The sequence below is a fragment of the Brachyhypopomus gauderio genome, chromosome 12 (assembly GCF_052324685.1).
Source record: "Brachyhypopomus gauderio isolate BG-103 chromosome 12, BGAUD_0.2, whole genome shotgun sequence".
Lineage (NCBI taxonomy): Eukaryota > Metazoa > Chordata > Actinopteri > Gymnotiformes > Hypopomidae > Brachyhypopomus > Brachyhypopomus gauderio.
This window is the reverse complement of record NC_135222.1, coordinates 19,565,850-19,588,548: the sequence shown is the minus strand read 5'-3', so window position 1 is coordinate 19,588,548 and position 22,699 is coordinate 19,565,850. Positions and strand designations below refer to the sequence as shown.

Below are 22,699 nucleotides of genomic sequence, written 5' to 3'. Positions count from 1 at the left end.
GGAGCAGCATCATAACATCTGGGAACAGGAGTACGTATTTTTATGGGATCCTGCTGTGAGTAATTGCAGCTGGCAGCTGGTGGTCTGGGGACTGCAGCCTGTCGGCCATGAAGCTGTTCTCATGTATTTTCAGGATGTTCATGTCTCCTGTGTGGGTCCTGCTCACCCAGATGGGCACATGAACAGAAAGCACAGTTCAAACGGTGCTGACCCTTAACCTGCTGACCGTTAACACCATATGAAAGGTGGTTTTGTTTCTCAAATATATGACACAACAATGATCAGACTGAAATAATCAGACTGAAATACCTTGTTGAAGCTTAATGGAGGTGCATTAGCAAATTTGTTTTCTTAGGCAGTAGGACCAGTTCTTCAACTATAACAGACAAACTAACAGCCACATGTGGGACTTCAGAAGAAATAAACAAACAACAACAACAAAAAACCCTGAACACAAACCAACAATCAAAAGCCCACATTGTTGGCAATCCAAGAACTATGATCATCGGCCAAGGGGAATCGGGTTGATTAATTGAGCTTTCCAGGTAGCTGTTCCTGCCACAAACCCACTGAAACCACTAATTGGCTTTGCTTATATATTAAGAAGAGGAACTCATTAGTGTAGTCAGGTGTGGCTGTGTAAACACCAGACATACCTGTCCCATTCATTGCATGCACTTTCTCTAGTCAGGCACAGATCTGTGGTCTGGATAAATATGCTAATGCACTTCACAATACTGGCATGAGTGACATCAAGTGCTTCATGTAAACTTTACATCTTTACATCAAGGATTTCAAGCTTTATGTGTCTGAATATCCTCAAGCTCTCATGCAGTTGACGTTTTGAGCCCGTGTGCTCATCATTCTATGGCCTGTATCAGTCCAGGTCACATTGCCACTTCTACAACTACCACATGTGCACTTGTGTAGTCTGCTTCCACAGTGGAGATGGGGCTTCATATCACCACCTTCTGAAATGTGTCAAACTGACGATCACGCCAAAGTGTTGGTGTGATCGCCGAGAACGTTCTACCAATTTCCATTAGAAACAAAATGAAAACAGTGAACAGTGTGAATGATGTATCTCTCAATTAACAGCGCACATTTGCTGTTATTTGCATATTATTATTATTATTATTATTATTGTATTTATTGCTTGTTGCCTTTCTAGGCAGGACCATGCCAGTGCAGCATGTGCTACGTCTTGGGCACAGTGAGCGTTTGGAAGATTACATCTCAGGCATGGCTGATTGAAACTGACTGATGCAATATCCTGATAACTATCAGTGGAGTAGCTAGGTATACTGATCTAATTGTTGTGCTTCTAACGAGGACGCCCTGAAATGAGCAGCGTCACTGGCTAGATTCATGGCTTTTCTCGTGACACTAAGTGCGTAAAGCCGTCCTTTAAAATGGCAGCGTGGTGCTCAGGAGAACTCCCCCCGTCAGCAGCCTACACTTTAGAGCAGCATGCTCATTGGCATGCTAAACATGGCATGAGGGCATTGTGCTCTTGCCTGCTCAGAATAGTCTGCTGCCATCTCGGAGCAGGACACCACGCCTGCTGCCATCTCGGAGCAGGATACCATTTCTGCTGCCATCTCGGAGCAGGACACCACGCCTGCTGCCATCACAGAGCAGGGCTACAGGCTTGCAGTCTCAGTCTTCTGATTCTTTAAATATCAGTGCTCATTACTGCTTGCAAGGGATGTCTGTTTCCTGTTTGAACACGTGCTTTGGCACTGCACTGTGTCAGAGTTAACACTGTGTCTTAAATGGGTGTTCAGGGTTGACAAAACAGGCATGTCAGACTTGGACTCTTGAAATCAGGCAGTACTTGTTAATTCAGCAACTTGTAAAATTAGTCCTTCAGTTAGTGATGAAATGTTTTTATTGAAAAAGCAATACCTTAGAAAACTTTTGTAAAACTGTTTCTGTGTGTCAGAGCTATGTGTGAACAACTGCTATGCTTAAGAATCAAGCTCCAGAAGCCTCAGGGGAAAAAAATATTAGCTGATGCAGAACACTATATGATATTTTTAATTGGGGATGTTGATGTGTATTACCTGACTAAGTAATCTGTCTAGTAAAAACAATATAATGCACTTTCTGGTGACATGCAATTTCACATGACACAGTGAAATCACCATTGCCGGACAACCTGGTAACCGTCTTCTCTGGTTTCTCTTTCAGAATCAGTGTATGATCTTCTCCCCAGAGAGCTGCGTTTGCCACCCTATGCTGAGCAGAACAGTGCAGCGATGAGTCAGAAAAGTGGCGGAGAGACCGGGTCTTCTCCCCCAACGGCGCTTGCTTCAGGTAAAGCTCCAATCAGTTTCATGCCCCGCTTTCTCCACCTCGCCGGTGTTGTTCCAAAAATATTGGTGAGCAGTGCTGCCCCGGTGGCCTTTCGGGCTGGCCGTGAACATCAGGGCTTGGCTACAGAACATGTCGCCACGGTTCCCGTTTAATCATCAGGTGCCGGTTGCTCTCCCTTGACCTTGCCCCATGCGGTCGGTGCGGAACATCTCACCACATGCTTAATGTCAGCTTCAGCGGGCCCTCGAGAGGCGCGCAAACCGTTTAATGTTTATGTTGGTATTACTTGCTTCCAGAGTTATTTCTCCTGAGGTAACTGATAAACACGTTTTGTTTAGGTCTGACGCACCAGCTCCAGCTGCTCGGGCTTTTTGAGCTCTGAGAACAAGTAGAACATGACTGGAGGCTGTTTTTGTTTTTAAATATGGCTCAAAATGTTTGAAAACATTAGATCAGAAATAATCCAGGTCAGCGGTGGCCTAAAAATATAATTAGACATGAGAAAAAAATTATTTTCATCAAAAAACAGGAGCAATAAGAGAGTTAACCTTATTTCTCAAAATAATCCTTTCTTACACCTTGAGATATTTGTTGCTTTGAAATGTGTGAGGTAATCTAGTCCATAGATGATTCATTTTATTGAAATGCTTCCTCATTCTTCTTCAGACTGGTCTGCAGAAGCATTCAAACATGAGCACTTGGGTTAAGGTTCACTCTAGTTGACTCGTCCTAGGCTAAGATTCACTCTAGTTGATTCACTCTAGGCTAACACTTTTTTGTGTGTTGTTTGGTCTTTCGGGCCGCTCAGCTTTAGGGAGAGTTGCAGTGATCCAACTGTGTGTCTCCTTCGGACATCGCAGTGCCGGGTCAGAGCACACTCACTGCTGCTGTACGATTGCAGTAAATCCAGGATTAGAGCGCGTTTAAGATGGAATTAGCTGACAAAGTGGCCCTGCATCCTTCCTTCTGATTATTATTACAAATGTATTTGTTTTGCAAAATATTTGCAAAAAAAAAAAACAAAAAAACATGGCATTTATATCCACTGCTCGTGGTTCTCTAAGGAAGACCGTACTATGACAGAATGAGCTTACAGTATTGCAAGCACAGCGTTCCTCTCCCCTCCTTTCTGTCTTCTTGTTTTGACAGATTTGGTCACACAGTAGTGGTGAGTGTTGTCTGTCACTGAGTGTTCATTCACTCCCCCGCGGTGCACAGAGCCTACACAATGTGGCCCTGTTCTTTCTGCACAGCCGCTATCTCTGGAGCTGTGGTCCGGGTTGTAACCATGCTACGCTCTCTCAGCAGCACATGTGCTATATGCAGCTGCCCCCCCCCCCCCCCCTCCCGCATGGCCTCTCCCCCTGTGCTAATCCTAGCCCTGTTTGTCATCACATGCTTGTAGCCAGTGTCGGAGCTTGGCATGAACCACCCTGTATCTCTTGTGCCATGTGTAACTCGCCAACTTGACTCTAATCTTGGTCTCTCAGTGAGTTCTATTTGCTCTTTGCATGCTGCCAATCTTAATGGTTAGTTTAATGGGGGGGGGCGGATGAGTGGGATGGTTTTATGTGTGCCTGTGAGGCGACCCCTAGTCAGCACAAGCCATTGAAAGGATTTATTTTACTTTGTCTTGTATTACTGCAAACTCTTTCTATATGTTTCAGTAATTCAGCCTGCTAAGCAATGTTTATGGGAGGTGTGGATAAACTAGGTTCTTGAACTATGGAGTGATTCTTTCCCTCCCCTTACAGTTTGTCCATTTTAAGACTTAAGTGGAAAACATGTCAATATTTGGAGAGGTGGTTTGGTCAGGTGTAGGTCTGGCCAGAGGGGCACGGTGGGGTGTGGGATGCCCCCTAGTGGGCTGAATGGGAGGGTAAGTTAGTCTCTCCCCAACCCCCAAGATCTGCAGAAAAGGAATAGATCAGATTCAATATCAAAGACAAGCTGGACTTTTTTCATTGGTTCTGTAATTGCCAAGTTTGGAACTAAGTCAGTGGTGCACAGCTATAATGCTGTGCATTGTATGTGGAAATGTAAATAAAAAAGCTAATGGCTGATTAGAATCCCTAGCACAACAAGGGAAAATTCAGTGAGCAATCATGAATTTGACTTTTGCCAAACCATTACCAAATTTATTCAAATATTCAGAGATGGCACAAACACACCCATTTAAATCTGGCCTTAAGATGGCCTCAATGGGTTTGTAAGCACACTTGTTGATTTCTTAACTTTTAATATATTACTTTTTCAATATGTCTTGATTGTAATGCAATGTTTAGTATGCAACGTTGCTTATTGGAAAAATAATTTTACAACCATTTATTCTAACACACCAGTCTTTGCAAACTTGAGTGTACAGTCTAAATCCCCAAGTCAAACTGTGCAGACATTGAAGTCAGATGAGTGGATCATAGAAATACAGTTTTTGTACAGTTGTGATTGTGAGGTAATAGTGTTAATAATGCTGAAGGAACAAACTTACATATGCGTTTACAATCATGTAGCCCCCTACCTAGACTGTGATAAATTAAGGAAATATATTGGCCTGGAGTTACAGATTTATGTCATTTATAGATTAATGGCAGGACATACGATAGCAGTGCTTCTTCTTGTCGGACAGTCATCTATGAAATGAATGACTTCCTAAATGAAATTGTTTGTATATTGGAAACGTGCATTTCCTGTGTCTCTAAACTGCATAAATATATGTTGCATTTGTGATCAAAACTATTCTGCTGTAAGCTGACATTAAAAATGTAGATAAATCGTAGGTCAGAATACATGGACAGTGTCATGTGTCGGATTAAGTTTGCTCTGGCTGGACCAGATATATCAGATTTACTACTATGTATCCTTTAGGGCAAAGGTGTTTTGAGACTGGACCAAATCATCCTTGTGGGTATTTAGGATCAGTACGAATTAACGTTTGAAAATGTGTGAAAAATGTTTAAAATAAGTAACATCCAGATATGTGGTAAGCGCAGCCTACACAACATTTATCCTGTCCAGACATTTTTCCATCTCACTTTGAGTCACGAGTTTCTCGTCTCTCAGGTGGAAGTCTGAGTCAAGAGTCGAGTCTCCGGATAACAATCCATGTCGAGTCTGAAGTCACATGAACCAAAAAATAATGAGGTTGCTGGTTGTACAAGCGTGCACGTCAGAAGTGTGACTTGAGTTGCTGACGGTCCCCATCTCTGTCAATGGCAACCCTGGTTTCTTGCCATTTTCAGAAGTGATTTTGTTTTAGTACTGATGATGATGATGAACAATATTAAACAATATTAAAAACTATACCAAACTGTTTGTTCTTTCCTCATCTCGCTTCCGAAAGTATGTTTTGTTGTAACACAAGCACAGCCAACAATTCTGCCACAAAGTTTGCTATTAATGTTTTTCTTTGTTTGTTTGTTTAAAAACAAACAAATAGCATATACCCTCCTGTATAACCGTAGTAACAGTATTTCTATGTTGCAATACTGTTTGAGTACAGTCCTCCTACTCTGTGTTATATCAGGGCATTATCTCCACGTATTTGAGCATGTGGAATGGCTATGCCACACTGGGGGATGAACAGAATCTGGCTAGATTGGAGTGACTGGAATTCATTTACAGACAATGCGTTGCTTTGACATGCATTGTAAGTATGAAAAGTATCAGCAGGTTTGGTTTGTTGCTCATCCACCAGTTTTCTACAAAAGAACTTGCTTGTTTTCATCCATGTCCTCCCATGCTGGTGTGCGGAGCTCTGTCTGATCATTGGTGTTTTTAGGCAGTAGTAGTTTTTAAAAATGTTAATAAAAAAAAAAAAAAAGATGACCATGGATGTAGATGTATGTGTTTTATTCCATGGTTGCCAGATTTGCCAAGGCTGTCCTTACTAACGCAGGATGCCTCAAACCGCCATCAACCCCTGTACCTACAGGAATGCTCTCCAAATGTAATGTCATGTAGAGATTCACCACTGTGTTTACCTCGATCCTCGAATAGGGCCCAAGCTACACTCGAGGGTCATGGCAATTTCGATTTTGAAATCTCATTACTGATGAGTTCCATTTTTATAATTGATTTAAGCCTTTGAAACCAAATCCTTTCTTCTTTTAAAAGTAAATTTTTATGGTCAGCTTTTATTACTCATGCGTTGTCTCATTTTTATTACAGGAATTTCCCCTCTGAAGCAGGGAGTGTCTGCATATAAAAATGGTCTGCAGTTCTCTGCTTCATAGGTCAGAAGCTGGTTTATTATGTTTCTGAGGCTATGCACAGTCCCAACGCAATTGAATCTGACAAAAGAACCCAGCATTTGGAATGCATCATTTGACACATATTTCTAATTTGGCCTTAAAAACGTTTGCAATTAATCTTTATTTGGCTCAAATAGACAAGAATCATTGCATATCAGAAGTACTTAATGTAATACTACATGCTAATAATAATAATAATTATTATTATTAAAGAAGATCAGCTTTGTTATGAAAGCTGCTAATAGGTAAAAAGAGAGTAAAGATTTTCCAATTTCATAATGAAAGCCCAGATTTGCTTTTAGCAATATTTCCTAGCACATGTGATGGTATTTACCTCACACATTGGAGGAAATTGCTCCATACGAATACATTAGACAATATTGTTTTCCTTCTTGCACAATAACAACTAATTTCCTGGAATACACAATCTATCTTCATGACTATATACATCTATATATATATATCTATACATCTATATGCCTATATATGTAGATATATAGATATAGATAGATAGATATGCACACTCACACATATACACTTATAGACATGCTCCCACCATGATGCATAAATTGAAAACAAATTATAATTTGGAATTTGAACCATGAAAAAAAAGAGAAGCAGTCGTACTGAAATTTCGCTGCTTGACTGGGACTGCTAGCCAGTGTAGGTGGAGAAGCCTTTATTTACTGTCTAATTGTACACACTACAGATGCCTCCTCCGTCACCTCTGCTATGACCATGGGAAGTCCCAGCAGTGCTTTTCCCACCTCTTCCAGCTTCACCACCCACCCCTCCGCCGCCGAGCCGTCCCCGGTGCCCGAAAGCAGCGCTCCAGATGAAACAAGCGGCCGGTGGAAATCAGAAATGCTGGCCGTGGAAGGGAGGCCGTTGACCGGTGGTAGTGGGTGTGGCAGAGCATGTGGCGACAAGAGCGTCGGAGGCCCGCTGCAACACCACCACCAGATGGCGCACTCCAAACGGGCCGTCCTCAACATCTCGCCGCCTCCGGAGGACCTGTTTGACGACAGCCAGATGTCGGAATGCCAGGAGGACCTGAGCCTGGACCCAGAGCAGAGCGCCAGCATCTGGACGGAGAACTCGGCCTCCAACTTCAGCCTCGTGAGCTCTAGCTCGTACAACGACAACACGGAGGTCCCCCGTAAGGCACGCAAGCGCACGCCACGTCAGCGGCCCGGACCGAAGCCCGTGGCCGCAGAGGAGGCCAGCATGGACGTCTTCGATGCAGACAGTGCCAAAGGTCCCCACTTTGTGCTCTCACAGCTTGGCCTGGACAACAAGACCTGTTCCAAAGCCAGGTGAGCCATCCCACTGCACTGGTGTCTGGGTTTCACCACACACGTAGACACCTCCTGACCTTCGCCACACACATACACGCCTCTAACCTGAAGCGTCTGTGCTCAGGGTAGGAGTGTCAGGTGACAGATGGTCAGATGACAGTTACAAACATCTTCAAAACATGATGTAAGCTTTCCAACAATGCAGTGTATACAGAGTCTGCATCAGAATTGTGTGCACATTCATATCCAGAGTGACTTGCATGTTAATCAGAATAACAGCACATGTGCTCCCTGGGAATCGAACCCATAACCGTGGTGCTATTAGCACCTTGTGCCATCTGCTCTACTATGTGAGCTAAGGTTTTGTTTGCCTGTTCTGTCAGTTCAAAATATTTCAGTGTAATCACTGGTAAAATATGTGAAAATAATACTATCAACACTACACAATAAGAAACTTTGAATGGTAGCCAAAATCCTCTGTTCTCCTGTGGATAGGTGACAGGATCTAAACTTGGATGGGTCTGGGCTCGGCAATATAAATAATAGTTCTTCACTCTGAATCTCACTCAGCCTCTTCATGACAGTGAGTCACAGGTCTGTGAGCACGTCCGACATATCCAGGCCCTGATGAAAAGGTTACAATTGCTCCTGAAACAAATCGAGGACCATATGGAGTCTTTGCACATGCTCTTAACATTCTGATTGTTCTCCAAAGAGAAAACCTCATGCTAGCACTGTGCCATGGGGCCTCCCCTCTCGTGATGAACACACAAAGTCTTGCCATAGTTTAGAGGCCGCTTGAATGTTTGGTTACAGCCGGCTTGTGGCTGGCCCGTCCTCTGTGGCCCAGCTGGGCCCGGGACCTCATTCTGTGCATACTTTCTGTAGGAAGCCAAGGGCGTTCAGCCTGGTGTGGCTTCTTGTTACTACACTAGTCTCGCTTGTTATTTTCATCTTGTTTCAAGTTGCCAGATATTGAACGGAAGGCCGCAGTATGCGTAACCGGATAGCTATGACCCTGAAGTTTGATGCTCACTAGAACGATGCAACCACTGCTTTCTAGCTCTGAGGGAAACCAGGCATCCAGTCCAAAAGGCGGGATCTTGTCTGGCCAGTACCCGCACAAGAGTGAAGGAAAGGAGTTGAAGATCCTGGTCCAGCCTGAGAGTCAGCACCGAGCCCGGTACCTAACGGAGGGTAGTCGGGGCTCTGTAAAGGACCGCACCCAGCAAGGCTTTCCTACTGTCAAGGTGGGTTAAAAATAGTATTGGCATCCTGTTGTGCATTGTGGGTACTGCTGGGCTCTTTCAGGAATCACCAACAGCAGTTGACTCTGTGTATGTTGTAGCCTAGTTCAGCTTCCTGCTTAAGTAGTCCTCCATTCTTAGCCGGTGGCTGTTTAACCTGTGCTATGAAACATTACGTGGTTACGTACCTGCTGATCCAAGGCCCTTTGCTTCCACTGCATAGTAATGGATTCCTTTAATAAAGTCAAATGCAATTAACGGTTCTGTCGATTCTCTGGTTGGGCGTTCATATTCACCAGCTGTTCCTTTGCCTAATCCTCACAGCTCGAAGGAGTGAATGAACCCGTGGTCCTGCAGGTGTTTGTGGGTAACGATGCAGGCCGCGTGAAGCCTCATGGTTTTTACCAGGCCTGTAGGGTGACTGGCCGAAACACCACGGCCTGCAGAGAAGTGGATATTGAGGGCACGACTGTCATCGAAGTGTCTCTGGACCCCAGCAGTAATATGACCCTCGCGTATGTATTATTTGTGCCCTTGCACTGAAAAATCATTCATATGCAGTTCTAGATTCTACAGTTTCCCTTTATTTTAAATCAGATATTTGGTAATGGTTTGTCAATATCGATTCTGAAAGAGCAGTATTCATTGTTTTTGGGTTTTAACGTTGACCCAAAAATATTCTAGCCAAATGCATCAGATTTGATGCTGAACTGACAGATGATGACTATGGTGAGGAAGATGAGGTCTGACTGCTGGCTGTCATTGCAGAGTGGACTGCGTGGGCATCCTCAAACTCCGAAATGCCGACGTGGAAGCTCGTATCGGGCTAGCCGGATCCAAGAAGAAAAGCACTCGGGCCAGGCTGGTGTTCCGGGCGAACATCTCTCGGCCCGACGGGACAGTACTCACACTCCAGACGCCATCCTCTCCCATTCTCTGCAGTGAGTGGCTTTGGGTTATTCATAGCATCCGTCCACCAGAGAGTCCAGCTGGTGCCCTCTTTAGATAGGAGATGAAGGGATTAGTGAAGGAGGATGATGGTGATTCATATTATTAGGGCTAGCACACACAAAAACCACACCACACACACACACACACTAGAATCTAATCTAGTGTGTGAACGCTTGTGTCCCTCAATTGTGCATCACTTAGTTCTTGTTGCGGTATTTCAGCTCATTCACTTGTAAGGAATGAAGTAGTCACAGATGTTTGCAGGTGTGTAAAACAAGGTTTTATATAGAAAAGGACAAATCCAGTCTCAAAATTGCAGAACAAGCAGAGGTAACAAATATTTCTACACAAAGGTACATTAGGGTAATCTGACAACACGTGGTCACTAGAGAGTATCATATTCAAAACCAGAAACAGCAATGCACATTTAAACAGGCTTGGTATGCTTGAGGATAAACTGTGGCAATGCTTCACAATGTGCTGTGAGAATATATAGAGTCTAATTAACCATAGTCAGGTGGAAGTGATAAGAATTCTGGGGAGGCTGATGTGTTGAGCCTTTGCTGAGAATGCTGGGAAGTGTAGTTCTTGTGTGTGAGCGTCAGAGGGTATCCTGCCACCCAAGATGTCTCCACGGGTCCGTAGCCCTCCCAGTCCACTAGATAATGGAGTACCCCATTCCTTCGTCGTGAATCCATTAGTTACCTCACCGCATACACAGGAGAGCCCTCCAGCATCATCAGAGGCGGCAGTGGGGGTGGAGGTGGGTCAGCAGTAGAATGGTCATAGAGGAATCCTGAAACCACAGGCTTAAGCAGAGACACATGAAACGTATGTGACACACGATATTGGGGTGGAAAGTCCAATTGGTATGAAACCTCACTGATTTGTTTCAATACCTTAAAAGGGCCAATGTATTTTGGACCAAGCTTCTTGGAAAGAACCATGAAATCCTTGCTGGAGGGCCATACCCGATCATCTTGCTGGTACATCTGTGTGGGTCCCCAATGACGAAACTCCTGGTGACACTGCAGCATCGTCTCAGTCGTTAGATGAGTCTTCTCTCATGCACGTTCACTGTGGTTCATCCACTTGTCTTCCATCAGAATTCCTGAAATCTGGGCAGTCCATGGTGCCATGGGAGGTCGAGTTATCCCCGTTGTAGGGCTCCCCAAAGAATTATGAGCCTTTTCGGCCCAGAATAAAAACTGAAACCAATCTGAGGGGTTGTTGTGACAGATTTCTTTAAAACTTTCCAAGTTCTTGATTAGTCCGATTTGTTCAAAGAAGGCCTTTCGCACTTGGTACGTAAATTGTGGACCTCTGTCAGAGAAGATATCCTCTGGTAACCCAAACATTCTAAACACGTCAGCCATCTTTAATGTAGCAAAAGGAATTAATCTGACTCCCCCTTCACTGTCACTGATCCAGTGGTTACCTAGAGGGTTATTGTTCCTCCTGGTTCCTTCTCCATGTAGTCCTTCTCTTGACATTCTTGGATCCAGGATGGTATGTGATTTTGAAGACGAACCTGGAAAAGATTAATGACGCATCGTGCTAAAACCTTATATAAAGTGATAATAACATTCAGCAACACCCAGGAACCTCTGTAGGTCCTTTACAATTTTAGGCGTAGGCCAGTAACTTACTGCCTCCACCTTGTTGTCATGCATGGTAATCCCATTCGCACCGATATAGTATCTACTAAATAGTTTCACAATGAAATTAAAATTTCTCATCCTTCGTGTCCAATTTGTTCTCCAACAGCCTCCCCAAGACTCGCTTCACCTGATCCACGCATGATTCATAATCTGGAGAGTATATGAAAATGTCATTCATGTATGCTATGACAAATCGTCCGATCATATCTCCTAAGACGTCATTAACAAATGCCTGGAAAACAGATGATGCTATGTTGAGTCCATATGGCACAACGGTATACTCACCGTGCCCTCTAGTGGTCAAAATGCAGTTTTCCATTTGTCACCTTTTCAATTTCTAATATGATTGTATGGACCAACGTACTACTTCCTGTGTACTTAACCATGATATGTAAGTATAATTTTTTTTAAAGCCATGGCATATCCAACACTATTGGGTATCTAGCCTTGGACATTCTCAAGGAAAGGTCCCTTCTCACCACGTCACCAATCTCACTCCTTCCTCTGTCATCATTCTCTCTCTGCAGATTTGATAGTGGTACAATCACATTCCATAGGCTCATAGCTTTTTCTGGTTCCCCACATGGCTAGTTTATCTCCTGGTATCGAGCCTTCTTGGACTAGTACTCCCTCATGATTTTTTTTTTTTTGCGTTCTCAACTGATCCATATGGATATCAAACGATCTAGAGTCATTCCTTCATCTCTACATGCTAATTCAATAAGCCCTTCATCATTCAAATCATTATGAAAACCAATACCCGGAGAGCTTACTCGGTCCACCCGTAACTGGATGCTGGGGTTTTAAACTCTCTTGCGTAATCCTCTACTGATCTCTTGCCTGTAAAGTAACTCACAGCTGGCCTTTCCCTGACGTGGATGTTCAAACACCCGTTTAGAAGGCCTCTTCGGATTGCTCATATGACGGGAGATATACACGTTACCACACTGCCGTTGCATGTTCCGAGGCTTGGATCTGTGAGCCGAGACAGCAGGGAGGAAATCTTGGCTTGGATCCTGACTAGGAGGGGATTTTAAAAAATATATAGCACATTGTAGGAGAAAACCCTGATATAGTTACCGTCACACTTGTCTGGTTTGCTAACTGGGAATATTACCTCCTGTCTCTGAATGAACGGATACAGGGTTATTAGGTGCCAGTGACTGAAGTCTATTTTTTTTGTTGAAGTCTGAGTTTCTTCATATTAACTATTAGTTGTCATAGTAACTGACCTTGGTGAGATATACATTGTAAAGTGACCTTGGGTATCTTGAAAGGTGCTATATAAATTGAACATTCATTCATTCATTCATTCATATAACCATTGCCAGATAATAAGATTCTGCCATCTGCATATTGAGTCAAAGTATTTTGGAATGAAGGAATGAAGTAGTTACAGATGTTTGCAGGTATGTATAACAAGGTTTTATATAGAAAAGGACAAATTAGTTGTAGAACAGGCAGAGGTAATATTCAGTAGCAAATATTTCCACACAAAGGTACATTAGGGTAATCTGACAACACGTGGTCACTAGAGAGTATCATAGTCAAATCCAGAAACCAGAGTCAGTTGGAATTGATTAGAAATCTGGGGAGGCTGATCTGTTCAGCCTTTGCTGAGGATGCTGGGAAGTGTAGTCTTTGTTTGTGAGCATCACCTAGTGATGTCTAGGTATCCTGACATCACTATTCATCTTGTAATGCATCCAGCGCTGCTTTAATCTTTTCATCTTACGGTGAACTGGTCATCATCATTGTACCATAATTACCCAAATACTAACATGCCCACACAATAGAACATATGAGAAGAGGAACGGTATTGTGATGCACTGGCAGCTGACACGAGTGTTCGTTGTTGTGGTTGTACCGTTGGTAAATATGAGATGTGCAAAAGCATAAACCAAAGGGGGCAAAAGGTGAAGGCTGGATGCTTACTAAATGTTTCAGCCCGAGACTTAGATTTGTTAACTGAAATGCTTTGACATTTATTCTGTAGTGGTGAGATGACTACCATGACTGTGTTCCCCCTGGAGGTCCTCACTGGTTGTTTGGTTCTGTCTGCGTAGCCCAGCCGGCTGGAGTACCCGAGATCCTGAAGAAGAGTCTGCACAGCAGCTCGGTGCGAGGTGGCGAGGAGCTCTTCATCATTGGAAAGAACTTTCTCAAGGGAACCAAAGTCATATTTCAGGAGAATGTCTCAGGTGCATCGCCAGACACTCCGTCGCCCGTTCTCCTGTAATCTGAGTGTATTAATTCAAGCCGGAGCCTTTATACATAAGTGCATAGGCTAATTCTGACTGTGTCTTCCATGTAGATGATACTTGCTGGAAGGCAGAGGCGGAGATTGATATGGAGCTTTTCCACCAGGTACATATGAGAATGCTGGAGGTCACCAGTAAGGCCTGGTGTGTGCTGTCCTCTGACACCATTGTCTTCAATGTTTCCACTGCTGATGCTGGCCAAGCCTACACTTTACTGACCTGGTTACTCAAATAGAATGTGATAACAGGCCTGGGTATTTTGGGGAAAACTCTGTTCGCACCAGACTTGAGGTGTTGAAGACGGCATCTGTTTTCACCATGAATAACTTTCTGGTGTCAACATTGCTCAGATTTCTTGGACACCTTTCAATAGTTAAGCCCCATCACAGAAACATAGACATGCTCTAACTAGTACATGTGCACTCACGCTTTGTGTTTGCTGGAGTGGTTTTAAAGATATTAAATTCAATTTCAATTTAATTTATTTATAAAGCACATTTAAAGCCTTTGCTGACCAAAGTGCTGTACAGCAGAATAACAAATAGCAAAACTAGAACAGCAAGATATAAATAAAAGAACATATTACAATAAGAAGTGAATGATTACAAGGAATACAAGTAATTAAGGATCACTGGGTTAACTCCCTTCATAAGACAAAGAAAAAATTGAATTCCTCAATGGATGTTAACAACCTAATATCCATGGGGTAATGAATTCCACATATAGTGACAGAGAAGTTTATTTTCATACACTCTGTGGTGGTTTCATACACTTGCACTTGCATCTCTAAAGATAACTTTGTACCTACTCTCCTGCATTTATTGGGTACATCTTATAAATCTCCTGGTTGAATTTTATAGGTGCGGGTACAGAATGCAATGGTTGTATCTGTTATTATGTACAATTTGTCAGCCACACTATTCCCTGTTAAAGACCGAACAGTTCCTGACAATATCACAACTTCTGACCAGGTATTATTTGGATGACGGACCATGTGTATTATAGACACACCACTATATCTGAGGGTGTTTGTTCTTGGGGTTGTCATCAAAATAGATGATGGCTCACACATACAGTTGCACTAACAGCACATCAGCGAGGTGTTCACAACACCTCAATAAGTCACATGTACTCACACTCTTCTTTGTGCAGTTGGAACCCCTGTTTATAATCACATGTGCATAGATATCTATCTGCCATCTATAACATTTAGTGTGTATCTTTGTCCTTTTGTGTCTTTGAAGAATCATCTCATAGTGAAAGTTCCTCCATATCAAAACCTGGCCATCACCTCTCCTGTGTCTGCTGGGATCTACGTGGTCACTAATGCTGGACGTTCTCACGATGTGCAACAATTTACATACAATCCAGAGCCAGGTCTGTAAACTCATCTGATACTGGCCATAAGCCCCACACACTTACCTTTCCCTGACTTCCATTTTAAATATTGTGGTTCTTGTTTATTTGTGTCCTTGTACACAAATAGGTACAAATGAAGTTAAGACTTCTATAGAAAAAATCTTCTATATATAATATGTAGGGCAGCCCAAACTAACATCTTATTTAAAAATATTCATGTTTACAGTCATGGATGTGTCTGTGAAAAAAGAGATATCATCTACAGTCAAGCCCTGTTCCTTTGAACAGATAAAAGGTAAAAAAAAATATGTTATTAGAATATTATAAAATAAATATTAGCATTTCAGACTAATAAGACATAATTATGTCTTAATAACAAATGTTGATGAATCTAACTTGGATAAGACAAAGTAAGGTGTGAAACCAGTAAGATCTGAGGTTCACCAGAATATATGAACCTATGCTTCTTACCTGGAAATGTCACTGTTACTGGTGTCTTATAACAACTTATTGATGATTTTAAAGTTTGAATCTCCTTAATAACCATTATAACAATTTGTTATAACTTCTGAAACCTTTTAAATGGACTTATGATGCAATACCAAATAAATGCTATCAGCTGTCATAGATTTTGCAACTGTTGTTTTGAACAGCAATGGATAGTGCCTTGATGGTCCCAGTTTTACCTCTTGTTAAAAGTGAAGAAGTCACTCCAATGGAAGTCTCAAGTAACTCTACAACCTTTAAGGTTTGTACACAAAATTTTTTATTTTTTTTCCCCAAAGTATTTTCTAAGGAAAATAGTGAAGAATAATAATACTAATTAGTGCTGTCAATTCCAGGTGCCGCGATTAAAAGGCCTCACCAGGATTTTGCTCAGGCTTCCTGGATGGTGTTGATTCCACTCATTTTACCTGGATTGCTAATTAGAAAATCTAGCAAGCTTGAGCAAAATCCTGGTGAGGACTTTTAATCGCAGCACCTGGAATTGATAGCACTAATAATAATACGTTATGCAGTAATATGTAGTAAATGCAGTTCGGTATAATACCATAATTCATTCCCTGTATGATTGTTTTTTTTCCTCAGCAGACCTCTGATCTCATGAACTCACCCCCACAGACCTTAGAAATGAGCAACAGCATCTCGGCCAGTAGCCACACATTCCCTAGCGCCCTGACCCATCAGACAGGAGAGCTGGACGCACCTCAGGGTTCCGTCTTCTCCGGCGAAGAACCGCTCAACCCCGTTCAGAAGCTGGACGTAGCGCCCAGCCCGCCTTTCCACGTGCCTGCCAAACCTCTGCTCCAGCAAGCGGCTCAGCAGTTCTTGTCGGACGCTGACGGCCTGGCCCAGGAGCGGTCTGGCGGTGGGGGCGGCCCGTTGGCGAGGATGCCCCAGATGGACGACGGCTCACAGCACCAGCTCTCCCTCCTGCCTCCCGACGAGGTGGCTCAACTGGAGCAGGCCGTGCGGCAGCTGCAGGCAAAGGGTTTCTGCAGTCTCCCGCTCCCAGCGGAGGACTCGGTGGCCACGAAGCAACAGCAGCAGATTCAACAGCAGCAGCAGATTCAACAGCAGCAGCAGATTCAACAGCAGCAGCAGATTCAACAGCAGCAGCAGATTCAACAGCAGCAGCAGATTCAGCAACAGCAGCAGATTCAGCAACAGCAGCAGATTCAGCAACAGCAGCAGATTCAGCAACAACAGCAGATTCAGCAACAACAGCAGATTCAGCAACAACAACAGATTCAGCAGCAGCAGATTCAGCAGCAGCAGATTCAACAACAACAGATTCAGCAACAGCAACAGATTCAACAGCAGCAGATTCAGCAACAACAACAGCAGGTTCTGGAGAACCTGCAACACCAGCTTTTCCATCCCCAGGCTCAAATGCAGTGTGGCCCGGAGCAGCAGAACTCGGCCCAAAGCCTGGTAGAGAACAGCAGCGCCATGTTCCCGCAGACGTCAGCCCAGCCGTCACCAGCCCAGCAGCAGGCCGCTCTGTTTCAGCAAGCCAAAGAGCTCATCTCCATTCAGACTGGCTTCCTTCAGCAGACACCGTCCCACTCCTCTACGCTCCTCTTCCACACCTCCACTCCTCTGGCCGAAGGACGAGCCCAGCAGGAGGCGCTCTATCACGCTCAGAAGCCCTCGCCCACCCAGGAGCAGGTCCAAGCCTCCCTGTTCCAGGGCACCATGAACGTTCTCGATGGGTCCAGCTTGTCTACAGAGCCTCGGCCCTCAGCGACCAACATGTTCCTCACCCAGAACGTCTTGCCAGGCCAGCTCGCAGTAAACAACAACCACTCGCAGCAGTTGGCGTTCCTCAGTTCCATGCAGACGTCGTCTCTGGAGCCTCAGCCTGTGTTCCAGTCCTCCACACAGCTGCCTCCGGTTCAGCACAGCACACCCATGGAGCAGCAATCACCACCACCGCCGGCCTCCCAACCCCAACCAGGCTCTCTGTTTCAGGGCATCTCCCAGTCACCAAACAACAAGCTGACCTCTAATCAGCAACAAGCCGAGCTGCTCTTCAACTCCTTGAGCTCGGCACTGGCCCCAGATCAGCCCTCAGGGCTCTTGTTCACTGGGCAGGCTCAAATGCAATCAATAAACAACACCAGCCTTTTATCCCCTGAGCAGCAGAGTCCGTCTCTGCCCTTTGCCCAGGGAAGCATGGTCACGGTCAGACAGGAGGAACCATCTGAGCCCATGTCCTTCCAGGACCAGAGTACTGTCGCGGCTAACCGAGCTGCAAGCAAGCAAACCCTGTTCCATGAAGAGCAGCCCATGCAACTTGCCCCAAGTTCAAGCTCGGGCTCTCAGGGCGCCGTGGACCTCTTCATGGGCCCGGGCGGCATGCAGAGGAGCATGGCCTCTCAGGAGTCGCTTTTTGCCACACAGAACGGCGTGGCAGGACTTCAGACCACCACCTCCTCACCCGTTCAGCAGCCCGCCTCCCTGTTTCAGACCACAGTGAGCGGAAGCCACAGCCAACCCAGCCAGAACCAGCAGGCTAGCATCTTCCTTTATGACATGCAGAATGGTAAAGATGACCAACATGCTACATCCTGTTAGTGTTTCACCCCTGGTAGGAGGGTAAATGGTGGACTGTTTTGTGCTGAACGTATCCATTTTGTCCCCTTGTTCTAGAGTGCGGTCAGCTAATGAACCCTCAAAGAACCACGCTCTCTGATCAGATCATTGCCATCAGCCAGTCGAGTCAGAACCAGAGGGAGAATGATGGACAGATCCATTCCTTGATCACCCAGTCCATGTCTGAAACTGGTAATGCACTCACCGCATCCCAGAACATGGAGAAGATTGATGACCTCCTTGAGAGTCTCCAGGAACAAGGCAGTAGTCTTGCTCACTCCTACTAGCGACTTGCAGACTAAGGTAAATACCCATCACACTGTAACTGTTTAGTATTGAAGATGGAATGTAAAAATGTTTCATATGACAGAATTTAAAAAATATATTCTGAAAACTGTGGAGTAGCATGCAAAACATTTTCACCAGCAAACAGTCAATAAATAAAATAGCATAGATAGCCAGGATACATTCCATTAAACTGGGCTTAACTGAAATACCTCAGCGTGATGCTTTGAATTGGGTCTAATTGTCATTCATATTTACAGAATAGAAACAGCTTTTAAAATGAGCTTTCTTTTGGCAAGATTAATGTTGATTTGGCTTGTGAAAATTCTTCATTCTCCTTTATTTTCCTCGGACAGGCTTTGGGGCAGAGTCCTCATATTTGTGTCATGAGATGTATGAATGTATCGTTTTGAGAACATCCTGGGGTAAAAGACATAGATGTGGACATCAAGGAGTTCCACATATCGTAGTTGGACAGCATCACTACAAACAGAAGATTTCTATGAAATGTCTGTCAAAAGAAGGAGTCTTTTGCAGTTTGTCTTCAGCTGTGAATGAAACATATCATTAAAGATGGAATGTTCGCTATTTTGGTCAGTTCTCAATGCAGGCACTTTGCTGTGTGATTTTTATACGTTCGTATGAGTGAGCACACACAGTTCCCTGTTTTGTGTGCACTTGGGACTGAAGCATTGGTCATGTGTTTTTATTTTTATTTTACATTAGTCAAATCATAAAATAAAAGTTGAAATGATAACAAGGAAAGAAATGTGTAACACGTTGACATTTGGTCCTGTCAGTACTATTTGTTTAGGATTTTGCTTGTTTAGCACAGTTGTTTATCTCTCAATCCTTCCTTGTACTGTCAGTCTGATTCAATATGTAGATTAATGCTAAAATGAGATATATAATCTACGTTTTAATTTGGGTTATGTGTCCTCTGTAATGTCTAATTTTCTCTCTCATGCTTTTCTCTCCATCTTAATCCCCCCATCTCTGTATACACTCCCCAAAATGTGTATGTTGTTGTGAAAATGAATATGTTGTTCTGTGAATTCTCAAAATTTTGACATATCTTTCGAAGCCTCTGTGCTTGATTTTACTGTTGACTGGTATGCGTCTGGTACGCTGATACTGGGCTGTTATTGATGTGATTGGCACACGGAGCACGGCTCCAATTACCAGACAGTTTTTACAACATACTGCCCCTTTATCATCATTCTGTTTCTACCAGCGTATCTTGCCATGGTGCTATATGCCTTTTAACATGTCTTTAATCTTCTCATAATAACATTGTACATGAAATCATATTCCTGCTGCAGAATATTAACATTGTTGATAGTAGAGGACCAGTCCATGAGTCAGCACCACCTTTTCCAGACTTTGTGAAAAAAAAAGTGGCCAGTTTTATGGCTCAGGTGGTTTGGTAATGGTAGGTCAGGCGGTTTTGCTATGAACGGAAAAGCAGAATGTGAAGTGATTAGTGCAGTAGTGCTTGTTGTAAAGCTGCCAAACGTTCTTTATTTTGTGGTAGATTTCACACAGTATGAATATCTGGTTGGTGAGAGGTAGCTGGCAGATCGTTGTTGGTATGAATATATTTGCATACATTACAAGGGCTCTGCTCCTTGTAATATTAAAAGCAATAGCTCATTTGAGCTTTTATTGAGATAATTACCATCAGTTTAATTGTTTGCTTCCTTTGTGCCCATTTATGCCTAGTTTTGAATAGTGACTATTCTGACCTCTGTTAGGTGGAAGGGTGCTGTTTTAGATCTTTAAAGCAATGCCCTGCATTGGAATGAGCTGTGAACTCCAACTGGTGATAGAACTGTGTGATTGCCCTTTGTGTCTATACAATACTGAGTTTAATTTTGTGTGTTTCCATCTGTCATTTAATACTTATGTGAATATATACAAATATATTCGGTCTTGTCATTTTGCAGACTTTACTAGTACATAAACCAGTATGTAATTTATTTTTGTTGTGTCTCAAGAAATATTGTCTCAAAAAACATCAAATGAATTAACTGTGTTACATTACAGCTAAAAAAAAAAAACGAGGAATAAAATAATAGCTTCACATTGCGTGGTCATCCACGGTCACCGACATCTATACTGTATATTTGATGTGTACAAGTTTTGTAAAGAAAAAAAAAATCCCATATAAGGCTGTTCAGATTCCTGATCATTTACTTTTTGCTTTTTGTAACTTTGTGACTCTTAATGCACAAGATGTAAAGGTCCGAACTCATAGTTTAGATTTTATTGTAATTGGAAATGAAAAGCAATTATTATAAATAGGAGAGGTGGTATAGGACTTAGAAAGTTCATGTAAACAACCAAAACATAATCTATCAAAATATAGCATGACATAACCTCATCTGAATTTGGACCAATAATCATTGTTTTGTTAATTGTTTAATTGTTAATTTTGTTAATTGTTTAACCAATGTGTGTTAAAAATGATCCCATGAACCTCATAAGTAGTGTACTGGCCTATTTTTATTTTTGGGTCTCTGTATTGTCCTTATGAATGTGTACCTGTACACCTGTATGTACCTGTACACATGTATGTATCTAAATTCAGTAGACTGGGCCAGACTTTTGGAACCAAGGAGCCAATCCCAAAATATTTAAAGAAGTGGGCAACAGCATTTTTCACTCATGACAATAAATTGCCTTGTGGTTTTAGTCTCCACTCTATTTGTAATTTAATAGAAGCTCATCTTCTCAAAAAGTGTGTCTCAAAAGTTGATGTTTTAAAGTAAATGTTACTACAACAACTGACTGACAACATGACTGACAACTGTCATGAATAGCTCTTATTAACTTGTAAATGAATTAAAGTCATCAGTTGTGCTTTTGAATGGAAATTGTAATTGAAAGTTTATTTTCTAACTACTATTTTTTTTAAAAGACCAATGAGACTTAAGGCTGTGTTTCGGACTACCTGAAGGGTAAAAATGTCTAGTTTATCTTGTAAAGAAAATGTGCAATTTGGTTGTACATAATCAGATATATTTTAATAAAAATATATACTGTGTTTTTAACACTTTTTGTTCAATCGAGATATCAAGCTGCTATGCAGTCTGATTCATTTATTCTCATTATAAATGTTCCTGCTGCTTTGTCTTCATTTTTAACAAATGGGAACTTAATGTATAATTATTTTCCGTAGTTTTTAATTAATTCTTTGTGTCACCATAGTTATTGCAATATTGTAGTTCCTGGTCAACTGGAAAAAAAAACATGTATTTTCATTTATTTTTCTTTCATTTAACTGTTTTCTTGTTTGATTCACTCACACCCAAATGCAGTTGTTATAGTCTACTATAATAATCTTTTTGCTTTGTGGTTAAGCAACGGGCATCAGAAATGCACTGACAGGTAGTGTATTTGTTGTGGGGGAAAAGTGGGAACTTACAGGTTTGAGCATCTTTCAAATAACTCTGTAAAAGGTAGCCTAGACAGCATATGAATATTCTATGTTCCTCTAGGCATTTGTAGTCTTGCATATATTTTTCTGTAAACTTGCTGTTATCAATAAAAATGGATAATATATTTATTCTTTGAAATGTGTTATGTTCAGAATATATAAAAATTACAAGATTTATAAATAAGAATACATTATAAAACAGAAGAATATAAAGGCTCTGTTAACGCTTTTAAATTTGTCCTTGGTAAGTAGCCTATGGAGAGGAAACAGTGCCAATTCGAAATGTAATCGTTACTAGGCAAAAATGGAAATGCAATCCACAAAATGCATTGCTTTTCCATACAAACATGCAGAATACGTGCCAAAATGAAATGCAAAAGCACTATTACATTACATTTCAATGCACTTTATCTCTTTATTGAAAAACAATACACACGAATTTGCATTCAAAACCAAAACGCTGAATTTGTGCCAGAATTGCATATAATACAGCTCGAAATGTAATCACGGCACAGAAGTATTGCTTTTCA

General features: G+C 42.5%; 1 protein-coding gene across 6 annotated transcripts in view; it reads left to right on the top strand.

Moving 5' to 3' along the window:
- Positions 1 to 22,294, top strand: part of nfat5b (nuclear factor of activated T cells 5b) — a 36,870-nt gene extending 14,576 nt beyond the window's left edge. For 3 of the 6 annotated variants that reach the window (XM_077023608.1, XM_077023611.1, XM_077023610.1), the window contains 13 exons: positions 2,194 to 2,319; positions 7,279 to 7,885; positions 8,931 to 9,117; positions 9,439 to 9,629; positions 9,883 to 10,055; positions 13,793 to 13,927; positions 14,041 to 14,093; positions 15,232 to 15,364; positions 15,573 to 15,641; positions 16,000 to 16,094; positions 16,436 to 18,395; positions 18,503 to 18,748; positions 19,087 to 22,294. In XM_077023608.1, the coding sequence (XP_076879723.1) occupies positions 2,194 to 2,319; positions 7,279 to 7,885; positions 8,931 to 9,117; positions 9,439 to 9,629; positions 9,883 to 10,055; positions 13,793 to 13,927; positions 14,041 to 14,093; positions 15,232 to 15,364; positions 15,573 to 15,641; positions 16,000 to 16,094; positions 16,436 to 18,395; positions 18,503 to 18,732 (3,959 nt within the window). In that variant the 3' untranslated portion in view covers positions 18,733 to 18,748; positions 19,087 to 22,294. Of the gene's footprint in view, positions 1 to 2,193; positions 2,320 to 6,486; positions 6,552 to 7,278; positions 7,886 to 8,930; positions 9,118 to 9,438; positions 9,630 to 9,882; positions 10,056 to 13,792; positions 13,928 to 14,040; positions 14,094 to 15,231; positions 15,365 to 15,572; positions 15,642 to 15,999; positions 16,095 to 16,435; positions 18,396 to 18,502; positions 18,749 to 19,086 lie in introns of those variants that run through there. The other 3 variants (XM_077023612.1, XM_077023609.1, XM_077023613.1) reach the window with 3 other exon arrangements.
- The last annotated feature ends 405 nt before the right edge of the window (positions 22,295 to 22,699 follow it).